The following is a 21,862-nucleotide window of genomic DNA, read 5'->3' on the forward strand; positions in this document are numbered from 1 at the left end:
ATTAGGCCAGTCACACGTTCACTATTAAAGTGGCCACACCCACTAGTCCTTATTAGGGAGTACAACTTCCGCCCAGCGTGACACAAACATTTAGTACTATTGGGTAATAACGGCCCCCCTTCCCCACTGTCATAGGTATAAATAACTGAATCAACAAGTAAACAGGCATCTGTAGCGGCCATTAGGGTATATGACTATTCAAGAAAGTCTGCAGTCTAAAATCTGGGCATGTTTCAGTCCTCTATTTCTAAACATACTGTAATTACCTTGGGAAGCTTCACTGTGCCAGCAATTTAGTTTAATTTAATTCAAACTAGTATTGCACCTCGAAGTCTGGGACTTCAGAGACCTTTTCAAAGTGGCACAGGATGAGATATCCTCCTTCGTACTCATAGTCAAGCTCTAACAATCTTTTTTATAAAGTTGTACTCTCAGGTTTATTGTAAGATCTGAGAAAATAACCCTTAGGCACAGTGATTGGCTCCAGTATATCTTAAAGCTGCAGTAGGTCATTTTTATAAAAATAATATCTCCTGAAATTTTGACATGAGACAGATAATCTGTGAAAACATCAGGTTCCTCTGGCTCCTCCTAGTGCTGCTGACGGTATTTATAAGAATCCACCGGGCCTGAACAAAAACAACGATAGAGAAAAAGATATAAACACGCTTTGGGTTGGAGGCTTGAAGATAGTTGATTGTTGAGTCTCATTCCCAGGGTCCCAAAGCGTATTTGACGGCCTGTGAATGAGACTCAACAATCAACTATTTTATTTTATTTTAGGAAGTAAATGTATACAGTTTGGTTAGGGGGTTTGTGACGTTATGGTAGGGGGTGACTGATAAGACTCAGTCACAGGGTCAGATCAAAGGACCATTTGTGTTGAAGAATTTGATTAAATACACTGGGTTCGTAATTCTTCAGAGACTCAGCAACTCTCAATATTATGAAAGAATTGCCCCTACAATGCCACTAAATCCTATGTCTTAATCTACCTCAAAATTCATGGGTTCCTACCTTCAGGGTAGTAGGCGTCCCTTCAAAGTGGATGATGGCATATAGTCAGTATTTCAACAAGTACATCATAATGGGCCTGTCACATTTACAGCTAATAAACTCACATTTGTTGCCCCTCAAATTATAAAGCTGGTGATACTTATTTTTCCTACTCTGAACAAAGGGATTAAATCACCACTGAAAATAGTCCCCAACACATGCATTATTTTCATTGTGTTTTCAAACTATATATTTGTGAATTATTGATTAGGATAGGAACTTAACAGTGGACTTGGGAAAGCCAGACTCATAGAAGTCATAGAGAAAGCAATGAGAAACAAATATTAGAGTTCTAATCGAATTAGCAGTCCAAAAAATATTAACAGAACATAAGTTGATCAGTAGTGAGTAAACATGCATGCGTCAGTAATCAGGAGAGGATTTATTAAACAGCACAAAAGTCTTGATATTTCCACATGTACACAAAATCATAAATATCCCCCAAAACAAGTTACACCCTTCTTCTGTTGACGGGATCCAAATCATTGTCATTTCAATGCAATAATAAGCCAGATTATATAAGCCACATATTAATAAACCATTTACACTTGAACTGAACAATCGACAGTATTAAGACACAAAGATGTTAGACAGTGGCTCTGTAGAGTCAAAGCAAAAGTAGTTTTTTTCATTAATCCCAGTTATCGTAGATATAAAAGAAACCCTACTCAACCTAATGTGCTATTTACATCTGTCTTCTAAAAACAGTTCTTTACACCAGAGTGTAAGGGGAACCAAAATTAAAAACCTTACATGGAAATTGTTTGGCAAAAAGAAAATCTGTCTAAGTGGGACACTTGATTCTTAGGATGCAACTAAATGATTCTGTTTTTCATTAATTTACAGAGGAAACTGATAAAAACTGAAACACCATGAGGTCGCTGAAAGGAAGCAAGTACAATTTTCTGCAGGTGCACACTGTCCTTCTGTGCTTCCTGTGTCTCAACGGCATACTGTACAGGTTCTAGTGAAAGAACAGCAGGGCTTGTTGCTAGTTACCTCCAAGATCGTGACAGTGGGGTCGACAATTGATGTGCTCTCTTAGACATTTTTCTGTACATTATTCTTGAAGGAAAAGAAAGACACATATTTGCTGCCATGTTTGACATCTTGATTAACCCATTTCTGCATCTACTTCCCAATGATTAGTCCAAAAATAATACCCGCAAACACAGACTCATTGTGTTCTATTTGGAGTTTTTAGTGGTCAGGACAAGTGCTCCAACTGGAACCGACTGATGATTAAAGCTGTCTTGTTTGATTTGAGCTTCTATCAGAACACCGACAGACAGAACTCGGCTCTTGCCATGCCACGTTTCTTTGGCATATGTTGGGCATTGTCATTGTAGGGTGTGTTTTAGGCTACATAGTAGAGGTCTTCATGGGTCCAGAATTCTGAACTGTGTCCAAAATAGACTCCAAAATCTAAGGTTCATAGTAAAAAAATAAAAATATGTTGGTTTATTCTTCCTAAGTCCCTTTTCGCTCTGTGCTCCAATCAGGTACCCAGAGGAACCTCGGTCAACTCCTTTCCTCTACTTAGATATGCTAGGTGCTAGCCTCGTCTATGTTGAAAAGACCACCACATTTTGGAGATGCTTAAAAGATACAAGAGCCATATATAGTCACCTGTTAAGTTAGCTTATGTTAGCAAGAAGTTAGCTAACTGGCTAATTATTGACAGCAGTAAATTAGTTAGCTAGCGTTTTCCTTACATTAGCTTTCAGATGTAACTAGCTAGCTAATGACTGATGTAGATTAGCTAGTCAGTGGTTTTTCTGTAGCAAAATGCTAACTAACTAGCGGTGGCAAGCTATAATAATTGATACTTTAATAGCTAATGATTGAAGTGGATTGATGTAGATTAGCAAGTTAGTGGTTTGGTCTGTAGTAAAACGAGGACTAACTAGCTAGCTAGCGTTTTATCTAAAAGATATGAGCCTTTATCTTTTAACCATCTTTAAAATGTGGTTGTCTTTCCAACAAGACGAGCTTAGCACATAGCAAAAGAACAGGAAAGAAGAAAGTTGACTGGGGTTCTTCACTTGGCTTGCTCAACGGTTATTGGAGCATAGAGAAAGAAGGGTTGGGACTTAGAAAGGGACAATTAGACCTGATCCAGAATACGGTGATTCAGGAACATTAATACAGGCCATTTTACAGTTAATTTTCCAATTGTGATATATAAGTAGTGATTAGAGTCCCCTTGGATCCACTCAGGCAATAGGCATATTGACACACAGACCTGAGACCTGCTGTAAAAGACTGACCTGACCTGATTAGACTGATAATTTGGATTGGAGCGGAGATGACCTGGACTGAATTTTTGAGGCAGATACCAACATTTGAGAGGTAAGAAATGTGCTAACAATCCTCCAATCGGTTTCCTAAAGTACTGTGATCACAATATGTAGTGAGCAGGACTTTTCACTTTTTAAAAAAAAAGTAACTTGTCAGAAATTATGTAGACACTGTTTCTAAATGATTTCTAACTTAAATTTGGGAATCTGGCATTTCTTGTCAATTATCAGCCAACGTATATGATGAATCTGTCATGACCTTATGTCCATTGAGAAATGTTTCAGTCTCGTTGGGTGGACTTGCGAAGACCTACTATGTAATCAAGATTGCCTCCCCCCCTGCGATGTGACCACCTGCTGTCCCTCCCTTTATGTGAGCTGAAATCTGTTTGAGGCAAATATAAAAATAAATAAATAATAAAACAGAATCCATGTTAACATTTGGTTTGGGGCCCTGACTGTTGCATTTCCTTATTTAGCATATTAACAGTTTAGCTGAAGTGAGTTGTGTTTGTCTTACTAGTGCCATGTGAGGAGTTCAACAGGTTATATTTATACTACAGCTTTCAGCCTTTAAAACTTATGAAACCACTAACCAACTTGATGGTTTTAGTTCAGTTTTTAAAGCTGCAATAGGTCACTTTTATAAAAATAACTCATATCTGCTGAAACTTTCACTATATCCTAACAGTAGAACATGACAGATAATATGGGGGGAGGGGGGAAATCGGGTTCCTCTGGCTCCTCCTAGTGCTCCTAATGGCATATATTACTATACATTACTCATTTCTATTAATATTGGTATTTGACGCCCTGGGAATAAGACTCAAAAATCAACTATTTTTCTGTGCTCTGGTTGTTCCTTAGGGACCCGTTTTTTTCCCAGATTATCTGTCTCATGTACTATGGTCAGGAAAGTGAAAGTTTAAGCAAAAATGACAAAATATTTTTATAAAAATTAACTACTGCGGCTTTAATTGTGTACTTGTAACCCACAATGGTCTAAAATTGGCCTTGAAAGCTCAACCACAACTTCTTAACACTAATTACCAGGGGGGAAAAAAGCACAATGACATGGGGCTAAATTAAAGCCTCCAGTTAAAATGCAACAGGTGGATTTATCTGGGTTCAGAAAAATATATTTAAAAAAGAAAAACACAGTGGAATTGAGAACTCTTCCAAAAACACAAGGATTTCAAATGTGGTAATCTTAAGTCTTGGTGAGAAATACCAATTATTACTGCATTTTAAAGGCCTCAACACATCTGTTGCTCTGTCTTTAACCTGTTTAAAAAAGATCACTGACACCAACGTAAAAGCATAAACCATCTAGTCAAATACAGAAACATGGCATGGCCTAACTGTACCGAGAAGACCTAGAAAGAAAAAGAAATAAATACATCTATTATCAAAAGACTCGAGGGGTTACATTATTAAGGCAATGCAGTGGCATGTTCTTGTGTTTTTCTCTCATGGAATTCTGGACATTTAAAATAAAAGCAAAGATCACACTCAATTAAATAAACTCATTTGCACATGAACCAAAAAAACAAAAAAAAACCCATTAGGGTTGGTGCATCCACAAAACCTGACAGCAATTTCTCTGGCTTGAGCTGGACACCCCGCCTGCTTTTCACAGTGGCACTGGACCCCACATCCTTGCCAAACACCCTGCATTACTTCTACTGGTAGTTGTCAAAAACCAGACAAACTGCCCCCCACCACAGCAGACTGTAGCAGTACAACCTCATTTGTAGCACTCTTACAACGTATATCTCTCCCCCTTCCCAGTACAGTCAGTGCAATGCTCAAGGTTGCTTCTAACATAAGGAATTATTATCCCATGATTTGTGGGCAGGTAACATGGCTGGCGTTGGGAGCAAAATGAAATAAAATGACTAGAATTTAAAATAAAAACTCATTACATGACGAGGAGAAATAATAAGGGATTAAAGACTGTGTGGTCCAGAGGATCGGTCACACCTCGCTCTAGTGAATGTAGGCTCTGTAGACTGCAGAAATATCATTGTCTGACTGGTCCAGTGCCTTTGCCCTCTTGTAAACCTGTACAGGAACAAAACAAAGGTTTCAGTTGTATTGCACATGCTTCACTTCTATTGTCCCTGCAGCATTTATTCATGCATCGTTAGAAAGGATTCACTATTACAGTGTGGGGGGGGGGGGGATGACAAATCTTCAATGAAGAAACTGAAAATGAAAACGTTTTAACTACACCTCTAGAGCCTGGTTAGTGGTGATGACGAATCGTTCCTTACACCCCACCATACTAAAGCATGAGATGGAGAAATGTCTGGGTGCATCTGAGTTTCCTCTGGACGGGCTGATTATAACAGGGTGATTAATAACACACATTACTCTCCAACACCACTAACCTGATTGAACCTAATCAACTTCAAATACTGAAGTTCCTTGTTCACAACTATGGAGTCAGTAGCTGGTGAATGACATCTCATTTCTTAGGTTGGACCTACAAAGTAAACTAGTGAAAATGATTAATTGTTTTAGCCTTTCGACACTTGTCTTTGTCCTCTATATTTTGTTTCCTTGTTTGCTTTTTTTCCCCCCAGCATGAAACGAAAGGCCGAGGGAATATGAGGGGACAGACAAGAGCATGTTTTGCAGCAATGTCGCGTCCCATGTTTGCCTGTTTGCCTGTGTGTGTGTGTGTGTGTGAGGACAGACTTGTCGGGGAACGTGTGTATGTATTTGTGTGTGTTTGTTTGAAGAGGGATTCTCAAACGGCATTATTAACTCGGTAACTAGGTTTTGCATGAGTCTCTTCCCAGACTCTTTCATTACATTTCTGGGTAAGGCTACAACGTGCACCTACGCTGTACTTACAGCGTCGTTTCAACACAGTATGAACCAGGTTTCGAAACAAATTGTTTAATTCTCAACCTTTCAATTTACAAGTTCAACAACTTAACAATAAATAAAAGCACACGTGTACCTCATTGGCAGCTGCAGCCATTGGGGTTGGATGGTTGGCCATGTCACCCATGGAGATAGCTAGCCTCAGGTCTTTCTGAATATGTTTCAAATAGTAGTCAGGCTTAAAGTTGCCCTGTAAAATATCTGGAAGAGGCAGGAAAGAAAGGTCAAGATGAGCCCATTTAAAAAAAAAAAAAAAAAAAAAGTGTCAACTTAAAACTTCTCTTGTGTTGACTTACTTTGGCATTTCTGGTCCACAAAGGTGCTCGCCATCTGGCCCTGGCACAGGATGTCCAGGAAGGTCTGCTGTGATTGGCCAGTGGCCTGGGCCAGGGTTAGCCCCTCTGCGATAGTGGCCATGAAGCTGCCCTGCACCATGTTGAGGATCAGCATCATCCTTGCTGCATTCCCCGCTTCACCTGAAAACACATACACACACATTCTTATACACACATAAGAAGCAGAAATAAGCAACAATGAAATGATTATCATCCTCAGTGTGCCTGTGCCTAAATTTCTGCTCGCTTGGAATTGGCTTTTCAGTCATGTTGGGTAATCACAGAGCAGTTCAACCAATAAATGTATACAAAATGTGGTAATGTGACACCATCTGGCAGCCTGAGCCTTTGGAAACATTCACAAGACACTTTGATCAGAAATATATATATCTTTTTTAAGTATTTTTTTTGGCTTTTTATTGCGTTTATTTGATAGGGACAGCTGAAGACAGACAGGAAATGGGGGCAGAGAGAGAGAGGGGATGACACGCAGCAAAGGGCCGCAGGTTGGATTCGAACCCTGGGCCGCTGCGGCAAGGACTCAGCCTCAGTATATGGGTCGCCAGCTCTACCCACTGAGCTAACCGGGCGACCAGAAATGATATTTTCAAGGTAATTTGCTGACAAGAAACACTCAAGAGTGTAAACCTGTAAATGACATTATACATCTACCCACATTACCTCAAAGTATTTGTTGGACATCTTAGGGAATTTGCTCACTTGTTTCGGCCTTGCCGAGAATCAGATGAGGTTGTCACCAGTCTTACTTAATATGTATGTGATGGCAGCAGTAAGTTAGCTTAGCCCAAAGTCTGGAAATGGGGAAATTGGCTAGCTCTGTCCATAAGGAACAAAATATATCTACCAGCACATCTTAACATTAAAAAGGTTGTATAGATGAAATTTAAAACATGAATATAGCAGCAAACCACTATTCTCTACGTAAAGATATAGTGGAGTCATGGTGTCACATTCTCTCTGCATGTGTCGCTATCACAGCCTCTCTGTGGTTTGTTTACTACTCTGTGTGCAGCTGAGTAGAACACTGAAACCAAGGTAAAATTAGCATTTAGAATTCTTGAAGAAATCTGAGGCACTCAGAGGGTAGTGATTTTAAAAAAAAATTCATATCTGAGTGCATTTCTACTAGGGCTGTATCGATACACTAATCTCACGATACGATACACGATATTCAGCTCATGAAATGATATATATCACGATATTCAGCCAACGATACGATTAGATACACAAGATTTTAAAGGGACAGTGTGATTTGGTGACATCTTTTGAGTGTTCCACTGACTTGGATTGAATTAATTGAACTGAAAACTGAAAGCATCAATTACACAATATATGGCTCTGACTGGACAGAGAGTCTACAGCTTGCAAATGCTGGACAAAATGAATCAAAGATGAGGTGAGAAAATAAGTTTCATTTATTGAAACAGTGCAAACTGTAGCTGACAAGCCTTTGAAAAGTAAATAAAGTGCAGTATTACAATGAACAATGGAGAGTTAAAAAGTGCAGCAAGTGGCCTGTTCTGAACAGATTCTTTGACAGCTTTTTTAGCTCGACACTGGACATATGAGGTATCCAGTCTAGCCACCAGGTAAGTAAACATAGTACCACGGCTTCTCCAAAACAGCCAATAATTCAAGACACTAAGAACAACATTTAAACATTTAACTTAAAATGTACCCGTTTTAGCAGAGTAGTTTAAGGCCTGTAGGCCTACAAGTATGTGAGGTAGCTAGTCTAGCCATCAGTATCGGGACCAATACCAGCGTAATTCATGGATTGGAATTTCCCGATCCAATCTGCGGAGATATCCGATCCATGTCTCCGCTTTAACGTTGTCTGCTGAAATGACTCCACAAGTGATTCCTGCCGGCCAGTCTGCTAGTTGGCTGCAAACTGTGGAATGGATTTCCTAAACGGAGGCGCGGCTCAATGAGACAGAGTTATGAGACACGCCCCCGCTCAGGAAATCCATTCCGCAGTTTGCAGCCGGCTAGCAAATCCGTGATTCAGAGAGGCGAAAGCTCCCTTGCGTCGTACAACACTACAAACTCAAACATTTTTAAAAAGCACCACACGAAAGAGCACGAGGATTTTTTAGGGGAGCTGTCAGGAATCACTTATGGAGTCATTCCAAAAACAAGGTAAACTCCAGGCAGACATCATCTGTGTGTGTGTGTGTGTGTGTGTGTGTGTGTGTGTGTGTGTGTAAGATGTTATATTTCAAATATTTGTCATGTCAATATTTATTTAAATTCCCAAAATGTCAATCAATTTGAAACCCTTACAGTTGCATATTTGTTTTCAGGATGGGATTTTTCCTGTTAACAGGATTTCCTGTTTTTCTGACCTTATACTTACCTCAAGTTGCTTTTGGGACATACATCCATACATACGTACATATCATACTTGCCTGTTGAGGAGTTTATTTCAGCCTCATAAAATTAACAATAATGATAATAATAACATTAAAGCAAACAGAGCTCTGGTATCGGAATAGTATCGGCAGATATCCAAATTCAGGTATCGGGATCGGAAGTGAAAAAATGTGGATCGGTGCATCCCTATCCCACACATCTGCTTTTAAGCATGGAGGTGCTGGATTTCGATTTGCCGCCATTCTCTTGAATCTCCTCGCTCTGACTGCGTAAACAGGAAGAGGAAGACGTCGGCGTCTGTGTAAAGGGAGTATCTAGACGGGTAACTTGCTATAAATGCTCTACAGCGACACTAGCGGTTGGCTGACCTAATCGCTCTTCCTGCAAAGCGAACGGGGGGAAATGGGCAGCGATGATACGATGAAGTATTTATCCGGAATCGAGAAACACGTATTCGTGAGGACAGGGCCTAACAGGCTCCCACACCAGACCAGCACTCAATGTAGTTAGATTTGTGACATAAAATTAGCGTTTTTGTCTATGGAGTCTGGTGGTGAAAGAGATTACGGGTGTATCTGGACAAACAAGAGGTCTATCTCCGTAGGGATCCTTTCCATAATGTTGTCAGACACTTGGAACAACAATCTGAGCCCCTACATACCCAGGAAGAAGGAGGTCTTGCCCATGGCCTGGAAGCAGCTGCTGCAGTCCTCATAGACTGTTCTGTCACCAGCTGCCAGGATGACCAACATCCCATCGTTGGAGAGCTGCTGGCTTCCCGCCACCGGAGCCTCCAGGAAACGGCCGCCCCGCGACGTGATCACCTGACATTCAAACATTGAACAATTTCATATAGTAATACTAAAGTATACTACAGTATACTACTTCAATAATAACTGCTACAACTGTATATATTTCAGATGGAGAAGATGCCTATGCCTATTTTAATAGTGCATTATTTTGTACTGTGCAAGTATTCTGGCTATTTTGTGTTAGTGTATACCTGTGAGAGTTCTGTGATGGTCTCTGGGTCTACAGTGGACATTTCTACGTAGCATTTGCCTGGCCTGATTCCCTGCAGCACTCCACTGGGTCCCAACACCAACTGGAGAGGAACAAAACTTTTTTCAGTGATTCAAACATCCACAGAAGCCATTTACTGTAGTTGACATGGTACTCACATCCCTGGCAGCCTTTGGGTCTGACACACAAGAGAAAGTGATGTCACACATGGACGCCACCTCTGCAGGAGTCCGGCCTAGCCTGGCTCCCTCCTGGATGAATAGGTCACACTGGAATACAGCAGACAGGAGTCATTTCATAGTCAATCAGCTGCAGCATGCCAACACAGACCTACATGATCATACTATGGTGTGAACCTCATTCAACAAACACAGTATGAGTAATGAATTTAAACTGCATGATAGCGTTGCTTGTGTGACGGTGACTGTGTTACAGTACCTTTTCTGCTGTGCGGTTCCACACTGTGACAACATGACCCATTTTCAACAGGTTGGAAACTATCCCACTACCCATCAGCCCCAGACCCAGGAACCCTATCCTGGAGGGCAAAGTCCCAAAAAAGAACAAACAAATCAAAACGTGAGCAAGCAAACACTGAAAATTTAATTGAAATGAACAGTTGCAACAGTGCTCTTATTTTCACTTAAATTTAGTAAGTAATTTTGATAATGGTGTTGTGTAATGCAGCAGTGAGGATGTGTTAATACCTTTTGTCTGTGGGTGTGATGCTGCCATTGATGGCTGTGCTGTCTGCTGCTTGGATAGAAGTTGACCCCGAGTCCTGCACAACCAAAAGCAACCCTGTCAATTTCATAGCGAAGGCAAAGTGAAGCCTTACCTAGCTTTATTATGCATTATTTATTAAACTAAATACACAGTATTCTCACATTATTGAAAACACCAATTTTATATTAGTGTTTGTTGCGTTACCTCTTCAATGATCTTCAGGCGCTTGCTAATGGGTTCCATTGATGAGGCTGGCTGTGGGCACAGATGAAACCGTCAGACCACAGGTAACCAATATACAACACACACACACACACACATTGCCAAGCCTAATGCCAAGTTCACATCAGATACACTTTATCCACAGTACAACTGTGAAATCACAAAATGATGTAGTCAAAGTCTGATAAAATAACAGCTAACAATGCAGAGCCAGTGAGAGCAGATAGCCTCTCTGTCCAGCAACAGACAGGAAGCAGCAAACCGGTAGTTTGGTAACAGCCACAAACCAGGGCTCCAGAGTGTGACCAATTTGGACCAACGTTTCTAAGTGTGTGTGTGTTCAAAAATTGCCGAGCCCCGGTCCTTCGGCGACAGCATCAGACTCGGAACCAGAGGAGGAGACAACCTAGTCTGGGATAGAGCCTGGCTCCGAGACCCAAATTAAATAGGCCAAAATATATTCCTTCAGACAGGACTGGCTGAAACTATTTCCTTGGCTGAGGTACAACAAAGGACGTAACGCAATGCACTGCGTGTACTGTCAGGAGTGCAGTCAGAATATGGCCAGAAATAGTGCATTCGTGAGCAGGTCAACAATGTTTTTTTATTTGGAAATGTTTTATTTTGCTTAGTGTTTTAGTTTGAAATGTTCAATTTCAGCTCAGTGAAGCACTTTAAAACACTTTATTTTTCTTTTTATATATAATTGTGCTTCAAATAAAGACAAGCATTTCTCTACACCTTATTCTTGTTTAAAAATCATTCACATGATATGAAAGTTATGGAGAGCGATAAAAAGGTGACCTTATGGCGTTAAAGGTGACGCAATGAAAAATTTGGGTGCACCAAAATTTTGTGTTGGTGCACCTAAAAAAAAAACGTTAGGTGCACCAGTGCAACCAATGCAAAAAGTTAGTCTGGAGCCTGATAACTGGCACTGGCTGATCAGGATCATTATCAGCTAACTGTACTCCGTTCACATGGTTGCCATTGTGTGTGTTTTTAAGATAAGATTGACTTTACTGATCCCACACTGGGGAAATTCACTTAACTACTACTTTCCTAATTAATTCAACTGTATTTGTATCGCACCAATTCATAACAGGAGTTATCTCAGGACACTTTTCAAATAGAGCAGGTCTAGACCGAACTCCTTATAACATTATTTACAGAGACCCAACAGTACCACCATGAGCAAGCACTTGGCGACGGGGGCAAGGAAAAACTGCCTGTTAAGAGAGAGGCACAGCAACAACAGTAGCAACAACTACACTAATAGTAGTGACTGATGATGACCATGAAGAAGAAGATGACGACGACGACAACAGCAATGATGGGGGACAATGAGCAGTGACAATAGTAATAATAATAATAATAATAATAATAATAATAATAATAATAATATCAGTGATATTAGCAATGGGAGTCAAGCAGGAAATATCACTGAGGAAACGCAGCACAGGTTGACACAGGACTTATCAGTTCAGATACACGCTGTTTCAGTTTAACTGTTACAGGCCCACATGTGGGGCATTCAGGACGAACACTACTACTCTGGGAAATTCAGCTTGGGTGAATTTTTATCACCATTACATAATGAGAGCCAAATAGACACATTGAGAGGAGAACGCTAACTAGTTACTTAACAAGATCAGACATGACAAACTCAAACCCATTTGAAAAAAGATAAGAAATGATAAGCACAGATCTCAAAATATTGAGCAGCATGCTTCCTCTTACCTTCTCCGACTGGCTGAGCAGGAAGTGATGGAAATGTGGGTCGTCCTTCACAGGCTGCAACAGAAGAAGAGTTCAGTGTGACAGTCTTCTCTTAGCATGTGTACTAACCTGACAGAGAATATAGCGTCCACAGAACTGACACATCAGGGCTCTCTTCACAGTCCTTATACAAACTGCCATGATTTTATAGAGTTTCTGGTAAGACATTTCAGTGATTCCATCCATGGCCTAAAAATCTGATTCTGCCCTAGTGTTAATGTTTGTTTCCATTCCATATTATTTGTCCCTCAAAACTACAGCAGAAACTCCATAACCAGTGAGAACCCTGTATGTGTTCAACTGCTGCACAAATCATTCAGACTTTAGAAACAGCAGCATGTTATCCACAATGGCTGAATCATACACCCACTTACTAACACCAATACACAACAAGAACAGTTTGGTATTCAAAAGAACTAGAGGTGCATCAATGGGAAAGTTTTAAAACCGACACAAAGGTGCGTGCTCTATATAATGCACTGGACTATGAAGTGACAAAATCCCCGCCCACTTTTGTTCTGTGCTCAAATAATAGTTGAGCAAACCTTGGTCAACTTCCTCCTTTCCTGTACTTAGATATGCTATGTGCTAAGCTAATCTATGTTGGAAAGACAACCACATTTGGAAAAACACATTTAATCAAACTTTGAGTTAACTAGCTAGCTAACTTCTATCAATTGTTAGTTATTAAACGTTTTGGTAACATTAGCCAACTTAAAATGTGACAAATCTCTCTCTGACGAAGGTTTACTCAACTGTTATTGGAGCACAGAGCAAAATGGGGCGGGACGCAGGAAGGCTCAATTACAAGTCAAGTCAATGGATTCTCCCTGTTCATCACTTTACACAACTTCTATACCGATATCTATTTATAGCTAATATCTTCCAGCCAATAAGGGAATATGAACTAACTTCATATGCAACACCACGTGTTAGCAAATCACACAGCAAATATATTCTGCCGTTAATCTGTAACACAGTGGTCCTCTGAAACTAGACTGCTTTTGACACCAATGCTTCAGGTAGAGTGCAGCTATTAGTATGATCAGTTTAACCCACACAGCCAGTCAGTCACTGTCTGATTCTCTACATGTTAGTGGAAACACAAGGTAGCCTTCACAGTTCAGTTTTGGCCTGCAAACGTAAATGTTGTTTGGGTTTCTAAAGGCTGCAAAGCATGGACCATCAAATGTATAACAGGCACAGATTATATTCAATATGTTCCAGACAAGTGAAACAATGAAATGAGCTCATTTAACTCAGCAGACCATAAAGAAGGCTCAGGGCAGCACAGCTTGGAGTGTGTCTGCTCTACTGTCTGACTGTGTTGTATTAAGTAACACAGTAAATACATTCAAAAAGTGTTTCCTCTATGAAAAATGACAACTTATAATATTGTAAATGTACCATTATCATTTAATATAGTTTTCCAAAGTTGTTGCACTGAAACTGCAGCAGCAAACTTGCCATTTTAGTTTGAAAGTGTTTCCGCTGACATACGGATCATCAGTTCATGACTCAACTTTTATATGACCCCCGCACGCACACACGGCGGTCATTCTGGTTTACACTCAGAAGCCTTTGAGCCGAGTTGGTGACCATCTCAACAGCACACGTCAAACAAACAGGTTCAGTAGCCGAGAGTGAGCACCAAACAGGTCAGAAGGGAAAGGTCTGCAGTTGTTGGTGATTAAAGCCAAAGATCAAGGTCAGGCAGAAGAACAGCAAGGCAAGGCAGGCTTTTTTGGGGGGGGGTTTCCACCTACACTGCTTTCCCATTTGAATCCTGAGCCAGGTCCAGCCCCCAGCCTCTCAATAGTGGACGGCTCGGGGTCAGAGTCAGTTAAGTCCTTAAGGAGGAGAGAGACACCTAAATCAAAAGGTGATTGTGTAGAGGTCCATGTCTGCTGTAGTTGGTGACGTTTTGCCGTCATATACGAAGGAGAGAAGTGTTGAGGACCAAGTGGAATATTATTTTTTACTTCCACTGTATTGGGATGGAGGCAGGAATGTCTAACCCTGGACAATTCAACCCAAACTGGCCTTTAATTAATAATACTGATTTCCAGGGATGGCATCTTGACAGCTCCCCAGCCACTGCTGCTCTTCAATGCAACCTGTTACTGCAGCTATCACCCACATTTACTTGTGTAGAAACTAACTGAAAAAAGAATTGGGGGGGGAGAATTAGTGATGAAACCTGACAAAATGTATTTCAGTCCTTTTCCACAGCAGGAAATAACCCAGTGTCAACTTTTATACATTTGTTTTTAAATACCACACAGAATGCAATTTAATATGCTTTTTCACAATAACAGCCCATGTATGAAAGTAGAATGGCCTACAATTATTTATTATCATATTACATTTTTCAGTACTTCCTAGCACTATATAAAGATAACTATGAATGTAGATTAACCAATTACAAATTATTCATTCACGTATATTTAAGTCTGTGATAACTTGGACCTTCTAGCTACTGTAGCTGGCAGTACTGTCAGTGTTTGCTTCAGGTCTGATGGTGTTGAATAAAAACTTCTGCAGCACAGTCTACCATCACACCGCTCTCACTTTGGGTTTAGAGGTGTATTTCCTAACAGGCAGCAATCACACACAGAAACCTTTTATAACTAACACCAGTGCCTACAGCGGCAGAGGAAAATGTTTTAAACTTTGGTAAATTCATTTTTAATTTTTTAAGGAAACAATGCTTTAAGACCTTTTGAGAGCTGTGGATATCCCGTTACCGAGGTTGAGGGAGTACTCGGCTGAAACAACACTGCTAGAAAGTAGTAGGGTCCAGTTTCGGGGCTAATAAATTACATAGTACAGATACAAGTACTCGCCGATACCAGATACCACATACCACATTTTAGGCCTTATTGGAAGAGTTTCTGATACTGGTATGGGAACAACTCTACTGTTTAACTATTGCTTGATGGGAAAATGTTTTTAACTTAGTGTTCTACTGACCTTCTCAGAGGGGTCCTTCAGGGCACTGAGATCCTCATCATCCTCCTCCAGTATTTTCAGTGGCTTGTTGGGCGTTTTCTTTCCTTTTGACTCTCCTTTGCCATCTGAGTTCTGTTGAAAACACTTTTATTATCATTTTGTGCCAAGACAGCTCTCTGTTTGAAAGCAGGACAGTTGTAAAATAACCCTGTCTGAGCAGGTTGAGCCAAAGGGATAACCAATTTCCCACATGTTAAACGCACTCATTCTGGTGGGCACATGGACCCACAGGGACCACCTGAATAAACATTTGCTGAGACTGAACGTGACACCTTGGAGTATTACATGAGGGAGCCTGGGGAGAGCAGGACTCGTTCAGAAAAGTGTCATCTCATTAATCTGTGATTGGATTCAGATTGATCAGTTTCAGTGGTGAAAACAAATGAGCTGTTCTTTGTGATCTGTGTTTGTTTGGGTTGTGCTGTGCTCAGATTTGCCCCTGTAACAAGAAGTATAATTGAAATCTTTTTAAATATACCAGTGAACAACATTCTCAGAGCTTTAATAATTTTTTGTTCTGTCATGAATTCTGAGTAATACTGAACTATACATATTCACTTGTTAAAAAGAGTTTTAAGCAGTTGTTTGCCAAAACAGGCTGTGTTTCCTGGGTTATGTGGCGGCATTAGCTAATGTTAAAGTAACAAACTGTTGTGAATAAAGCTTGGAAAGGGTTTGACTTTGTTCCTTTTTTTCTGATCTAGTTGTGTTGTGTGACATGGTTGTGTTTCAAGTAATGTAATAAATGCCTGCGATTCCTCTCAAGGCAGAAACAAGTTTTCAGACAGCATTTACATTTAGCTTCAGGTTTCTTTTCATCATGTTGCTGGTGATTCCTGCTTTTTTTTGACAAAAAAATACTATATATAAAATATATATACATACATATATATTTACTTGTGTATTTTCATCACAATTCCCTTAACAAAACTATTAATGGCCCAATTACACTTCTAGTCCAGTGCATACTACTCCTGGTGAGCAGAAAAGGCTTGCATCCTGATTATAGCTTAGCAATAAGATTCCACAACACTGCAGAGCACCTGGCTCCTGACACAACCTTCAACCAGAGTGCCTCTCACATTGGACAGCAATAGCAGTCTGGTGTGGTTCACAAAGAGTCTCTGACCTCCCAGGGCATGCATACCCTTCACTATTCCCATTAGTTTGTTCAATTTAGGAGTCTGGTTGCAAACCCTTTTAGTCTGCCACATTCCTAATACTGTGTAGAATGACACAAATGAAACTCTGTGACTCAGTCTGACACAAGGATGTACAAATGATTTGCTTCTTAACCGATAATTGTACTGATCAATGTTCACAGGGCAGCTCTAGTACTTTACAGTGGACTAAAAGTAGAGAGGCATCAGTACTTGTTTGGACGTCAGTATTAGCTCAGAATGTAGACCAGGTATAAAATTGATGTTTGGAAGTATTTTGAAAAAAATAGACAATATGAATGTGCAGTGCAAGCTAGATAAGATTAAACTTTGTATCCGAACAGTTTGATGATAAACTATTTGCAGATAAAGCACAAGGAGAGAACAGCTGAGACGGATTAGATGAGTTACTGGAGATACGTTCCTGTTAAAACTTTGTGGAGGGTTCTTTGAGCTGATGGCACCTGTTGAGCCAGAGTACAAGCTAGCATTGTGGCCAACAACAAAAACTACAAGGATGGAAAAGATGTGTGAGGAAAATGCAGAGATATTGAGGGATTTGTAGGTTACTTATTTCCTAGAAGTCTTACACTCTGTGCTTGCGAATGAAAATGGCCAACTATATGAAAAGCAAGAGAGAGGTATTTTTGGATGAGGAAGCATAAATACAAACTATCTGGAAATACTAGGTACATCTCAAAGGCCCTCACCTGTTCTTTCCCCTTTGCTTTCTTTAGAAAGTCCTCCACTGCATCGACTGCCTGCTGGAAGCGCTTTCCTTTATTTATCTTGATCATCTCCTCTTTGTGGGCGTGGTAGGGCTTCAGCTGTTCTACTTTGATCCAGGCACTGGACAGGCACACAGAAACCACAGCTCTTAACACATTAGACGGAGCGGGAAATGCACAGTTAATCAGAACAGGTACCCCAATATCCAGACTTACTGGTCTTCAGTTCCAAAGAATTTCACAAAGTGGCATTTCTTGCCCCTGGGCTTTTTCAGGTCCTTGGGAGGGCTTACTACCTGTAATGTTAATACATAATGTAGTCCAACATTAGCATCAGATTTGTCATGTTAACATGTATTTTGCTATGAGCCAGCCATTGGCAGGGTTTCATTTCTTACCTTTCCTGGCCATGGTGGGTAACGACCAAGCTTCCCCCTGGAAGAAAAAAGAAAAGGGTGTTTTTACATTTACCAACCAAAACATGTCCATAGCAATGCGTATCAAATGTTGTCAGGCACAGATGTTCTAGTTTGACCAGTCAGCATTTTACAGAAAATTAGGGATGAACAATAATTATTGGGGTAGATAAGTGATCAGTTATGAATTATTAAGATTATTAAATTACAGCTAATAAATTATCGGCCCATAATAATTATCATTTACTTTGGACAAAGAATCAATTAATGTTATGTTCTATGAAACCCAAAGTATGTTTGTGAAGTTTTTTGATTAACTTTTATTGTACTTGATAAACATTTGAAGAGTCAGAACAGTGATGTCAGTTGCATTTGCTTAACTTAGAGCTATGGAATATCAAATCATCCATCTTTGCTCATTATATCGCAGCCTTTCCTGCTATCAAGTGTGTAAAAACTACAGGTTATGAACTTTTGCTGCAAAAAACTATACATTGTTGCTGTACAATCTTATGTATAACCGGTCAACTGTGTTAAGTTACTTGAACACAGACAAACAAAATAGCAAAAAACATACAATTCTTCTTCTACTTCTATAATAGAAGAGAAAGGGAGTGATACCTAATCTAGTGATGTCCACAATGTTGAATTTGTTGGGTGGTCAGAAGTGTTAAGAAATTATTATCCCCTACTTGTCCCTTTGGTCCCTGTCAGTTTACCATTGTGTCCTCACACGTTGCAGAAACATTTCCTCTTGCAAAATCTGTGAGATATGGCAATTCCGGCAGCAACTGCTCAACCTCACACTTACAACAGTGTCGTATATTAAGTTTAAATGAAGTCTGACCACTGGCAAGGTTAAAAACAAACTATTTAAGACACTGAAGGCAGCTTTAGCCAACTACAAGAAGGCACAAGAGATATCAAAACTGAAGCCGCACCCCAACATATGGACATGAAGAAGTTTATTGAGTCTGAGAACCAATCAGGAACTGCCATGTTGTTCTCATCCTATCACTGGGGTTCTTCTTTTACTCCACTGTATGTTGATATACAAAACGCACTGAGCTAAAACTGATGTCCTCTCACTGCACACTGAAGACTTTGGAGGCATGGTGGTACTGTTGGGTCTCTGTAAATAATGTTATAAAGGAGTTCCGTCTAGACCTGCTCTATTTTGAAAAGTGTCCTGAGATAACTTCTGTTATGAATTGGCGCTATATAAATAAAACTGAATTGACTGCAGTGAAACCATCAGGCAGCTGTTTTGGTCCTTGTTCTGAGGTTTCTCTTTATTTTATCTAGGCCTGTAGCGACACATCAACATCAAAACTACATCCACGTCAAATTTTTGCGTCGACACTTCGCCACAGCTCTACACACACACGTGGGAGACCAAAACATTGCAGAATGGAGGACGAAACAGCAACCTCCTCACAGAATTCCCAATAAAAGAAAAAGTCCTAAAAAAACAGCTCGCCCTGAATCATCAAAGGAATGGGAATACTTCAGATTTAGTCCCAAACGTAAAGGTGTGGTTATTTGTGCTCTTCGCTGTGGTGCTGGTGTGGTATACCAACTCCATTTGGCAATGTGGGAGCATCTGTGGCGGCGGCGCCCCGTTGTCGCTCGTGGAGGAGACGGTGGCAGGTGGGTGCTGGCGTTGGCTGGGTTGGTTTCATGTTTGTGTGGTGTGTTGTGTGGCGCGGGCTCTGCGCACTTCAGTGGTGCTGACTGGCTGTCTTAGCTCTCCGTGCGGTTTGTTCATGCTGGGTTGGTGGCTAATGTTAACGTTGGCTAGCTACTGGCGCCTAGACAGCTGTGTTTAGCTAACGTTAGTTATCATCTAATGTTGGCTTGAATGGTAGCTGGCTTACGGCTGCAGAACACAGCTATCTATAGTAGCTAACGTTGGCTGGCGTGGGCTTCGGCTGCTGGCCTGCCGCGGGCGGGCTGCGCGGGTTGCTGGGGTGATTGGCTGGCACAACCGGAGTGCGTGGAGCTCGGGCTGCGTGGCGCACTGCACAGGCATGAGATTGATTTGGCCAGCGTTGGTGCTTGTTGTTGTCTCCTTCGCGAGTGGCAAAGCGGTGCCTCCGTTTCAGAGAGAGAGCTAAGACGCGTTGGTTAGCCTAGCACCACCAAAGTGCACAGCTGCTAGATCTAGCTAACGGTAGCAAGAGGATTGCAGTAGCTTTTAACGTTATCTGTTTAACGTTAGCTAACTCACGTTAATCGTCCAATTAGTCGTCCAATTAGTCGACTAATCGATAAAATAATCGTCCGATTAATCGTTTAATAAATAATAGTTTACCCCCAGCCCTAATATTATCTTTAATTTCTTGCAGTATCACATGGTGTATTATTTGCTGACAGAACTTTAATTCATGTGAAGGTTTTCAAGTTATTTGTAGTTGATTTTCCAAGAATCTATAGCCAAGTTAGATTTTTAATAAGGAACAAAAGTTATGGTTATTCTTGTAAAAATGAATGCAGATGTTAAAGATTTAAAAACAAATCCCAACAGATTTCCAATAAGATGTATAGGAATCCAAAGTCATTTTATTGGCACCAACAGAAAACCACATTTTGCATTTAATAGGACTAAAAATAGAAGCACGTTTCTTTCTATAGAACTCCTGAAGGATTTTTAGAAACTTATGGGAATCCTAAAGGATTCTATTGGAAAAGATGAAAATCCTACAGGACTTTTTGACCATGGCTGCTTGAACAGCTGGTGTTAAGTTACAGAAAGATGTCGATAAATGGGGTCTTAAGTGACAAAAAGGTGCAACAATATTTCGTTTAGCTCTACTGTAACTTATGTAATGTCATTTTGTTGACACAAACTGCTACAAGGCAACATGAGACGACCGGTTTGACGTTCTACTCCACACAAATAACCACAGCCAACCATTCGGGTTAAATAAACCTAAATTCAGACTCTAAAGGGTACTTGCAAATCAACATAACGTTAGATAAACGAGTGGTGAGCGCAGAGAAAGAGCTCAAACAGTTAACACGGAACCCGACAATATGCGAAGCTAACTTACCTACAGTAACACAGATATCCGCTTAAGCTAACTTACGGTGCTAGAAAAACTCGTCACAGACCACCACATTTTACATTTTAAAAGTAACACTTATTTGGCGAGCTTTACATACAAACACATCAGAATTTAAAAAGACAGCTTTGTATCCGGACAAACTATCTCGTTACGGTAGAGACCCCTTTGCTGTAGCTTGTCCGCTAGCTAGCAGCTAACGACGACTGCTGGCTGAGTCAGCTATGCTAACCATTTGTTTGGGTTGACCATCAACTAGCCCAGTAAGCGGACACTTCCATTAATTAACAGCAACACGACACCTTAACGTTCAACTAACCATTACAGCACTACTTTATGCAGCACTGCTACCTTTGGCGTAAACAGAGGCGTTTGACAACGTTAAAATGTATCTCACCACACTAGGTCCCCGATCCTCAGATGCACCGTCGCCATCTTACAACTTTAATAAAAACGTCGCACTGAATGAGGGGAAAAGACAACACACACCCACTAATCACATGTGAGGACAAGCCCTTCCTCTCCATGTAACATCCGCTGCTGGCTTTATTTATACTTCTGCAAAATGTAGAAAAGTAGTTTCTAACAAGCCTGAACATACAGTTAACATATTTCATATTGTAAAAACAAACATAAAACAGAGGGAAATGACTATAAACCGACATAAAAACAAATGCTGTAGTGTGTTAAATCTACATGCCACGAATAAATACGTTCATATAGTAATATCATATGCTTCATATTATAT

At 40.5% G+C, this 21,862-nt stretch overlaps 1 protein-coding gene across 2 annotated transcripts; it reads right to left on the reverse strand.

Moving 5' to 3' along the window:
- Positions 1–1,419: 1,419 nt before the first annotated feature.
- On the reverse strand, positions 1,420–21,615 carry glyr1 (glyoxylate reductase 1 homolog (Arabidopsis)). 2 transcript variants are annotated; one of them, XM_051386917.1, is made up of 16 exons: positions 21,512–21,615; positions 18,032–18,068; positions 17,850–17,929; positions 17,616–17,754; positions 15,707–15,817; positions 14,500–14,583; positions 12,695–12,748; positions 10,937–10,987; positions 10,714–10,787; positions 10,445–10,544; positions 10,165–10,275; positions 9,987–10,088; positions 9,645–9,807; positions 6,548–6,727; positions 6,328–6,452; positions 1,420–5,420 (listed from the first exon to the last, which is right to left on the reverse strand). In XM_051386917.1, exons 1-16 carry the CDS (start codon positions 21,547–21,549, stop codon positions 5,346–5,348), a joined length of 1,524 nt encoding a protein of 507 aa, XP_051242877.1. In that variant the 5' UTR covers positions 21,550–21,615; the 3' UTR covers positions 1,420–5,345. The 2 variants fall into 2 exon arrangements, with proteins under 2 accessions (XP_051242877.1, XP_051242878.1); XM_051386918.1 differs by lacking the exon at positions 14,500–14,583.
- Between the last annotated feature and the right edge of the window lie 247 nt (positions 21,616–21,862).

Source organism: Dicentrarchus labrax, unplaced genomic scaffold (genome assembly GCF_905237075.1).
Source record: "Dicentrarchus labrax unplaced genomic scaffold, dlabrax2021, whole genome shotgun sequence".
Taxonomy (NCBI): domain Eukaryota; kingdom Metazoa; phylum Chordata; class Actinopteri; family Moronidae; genus Dicentrarchus; species Dicentrarchus labrax.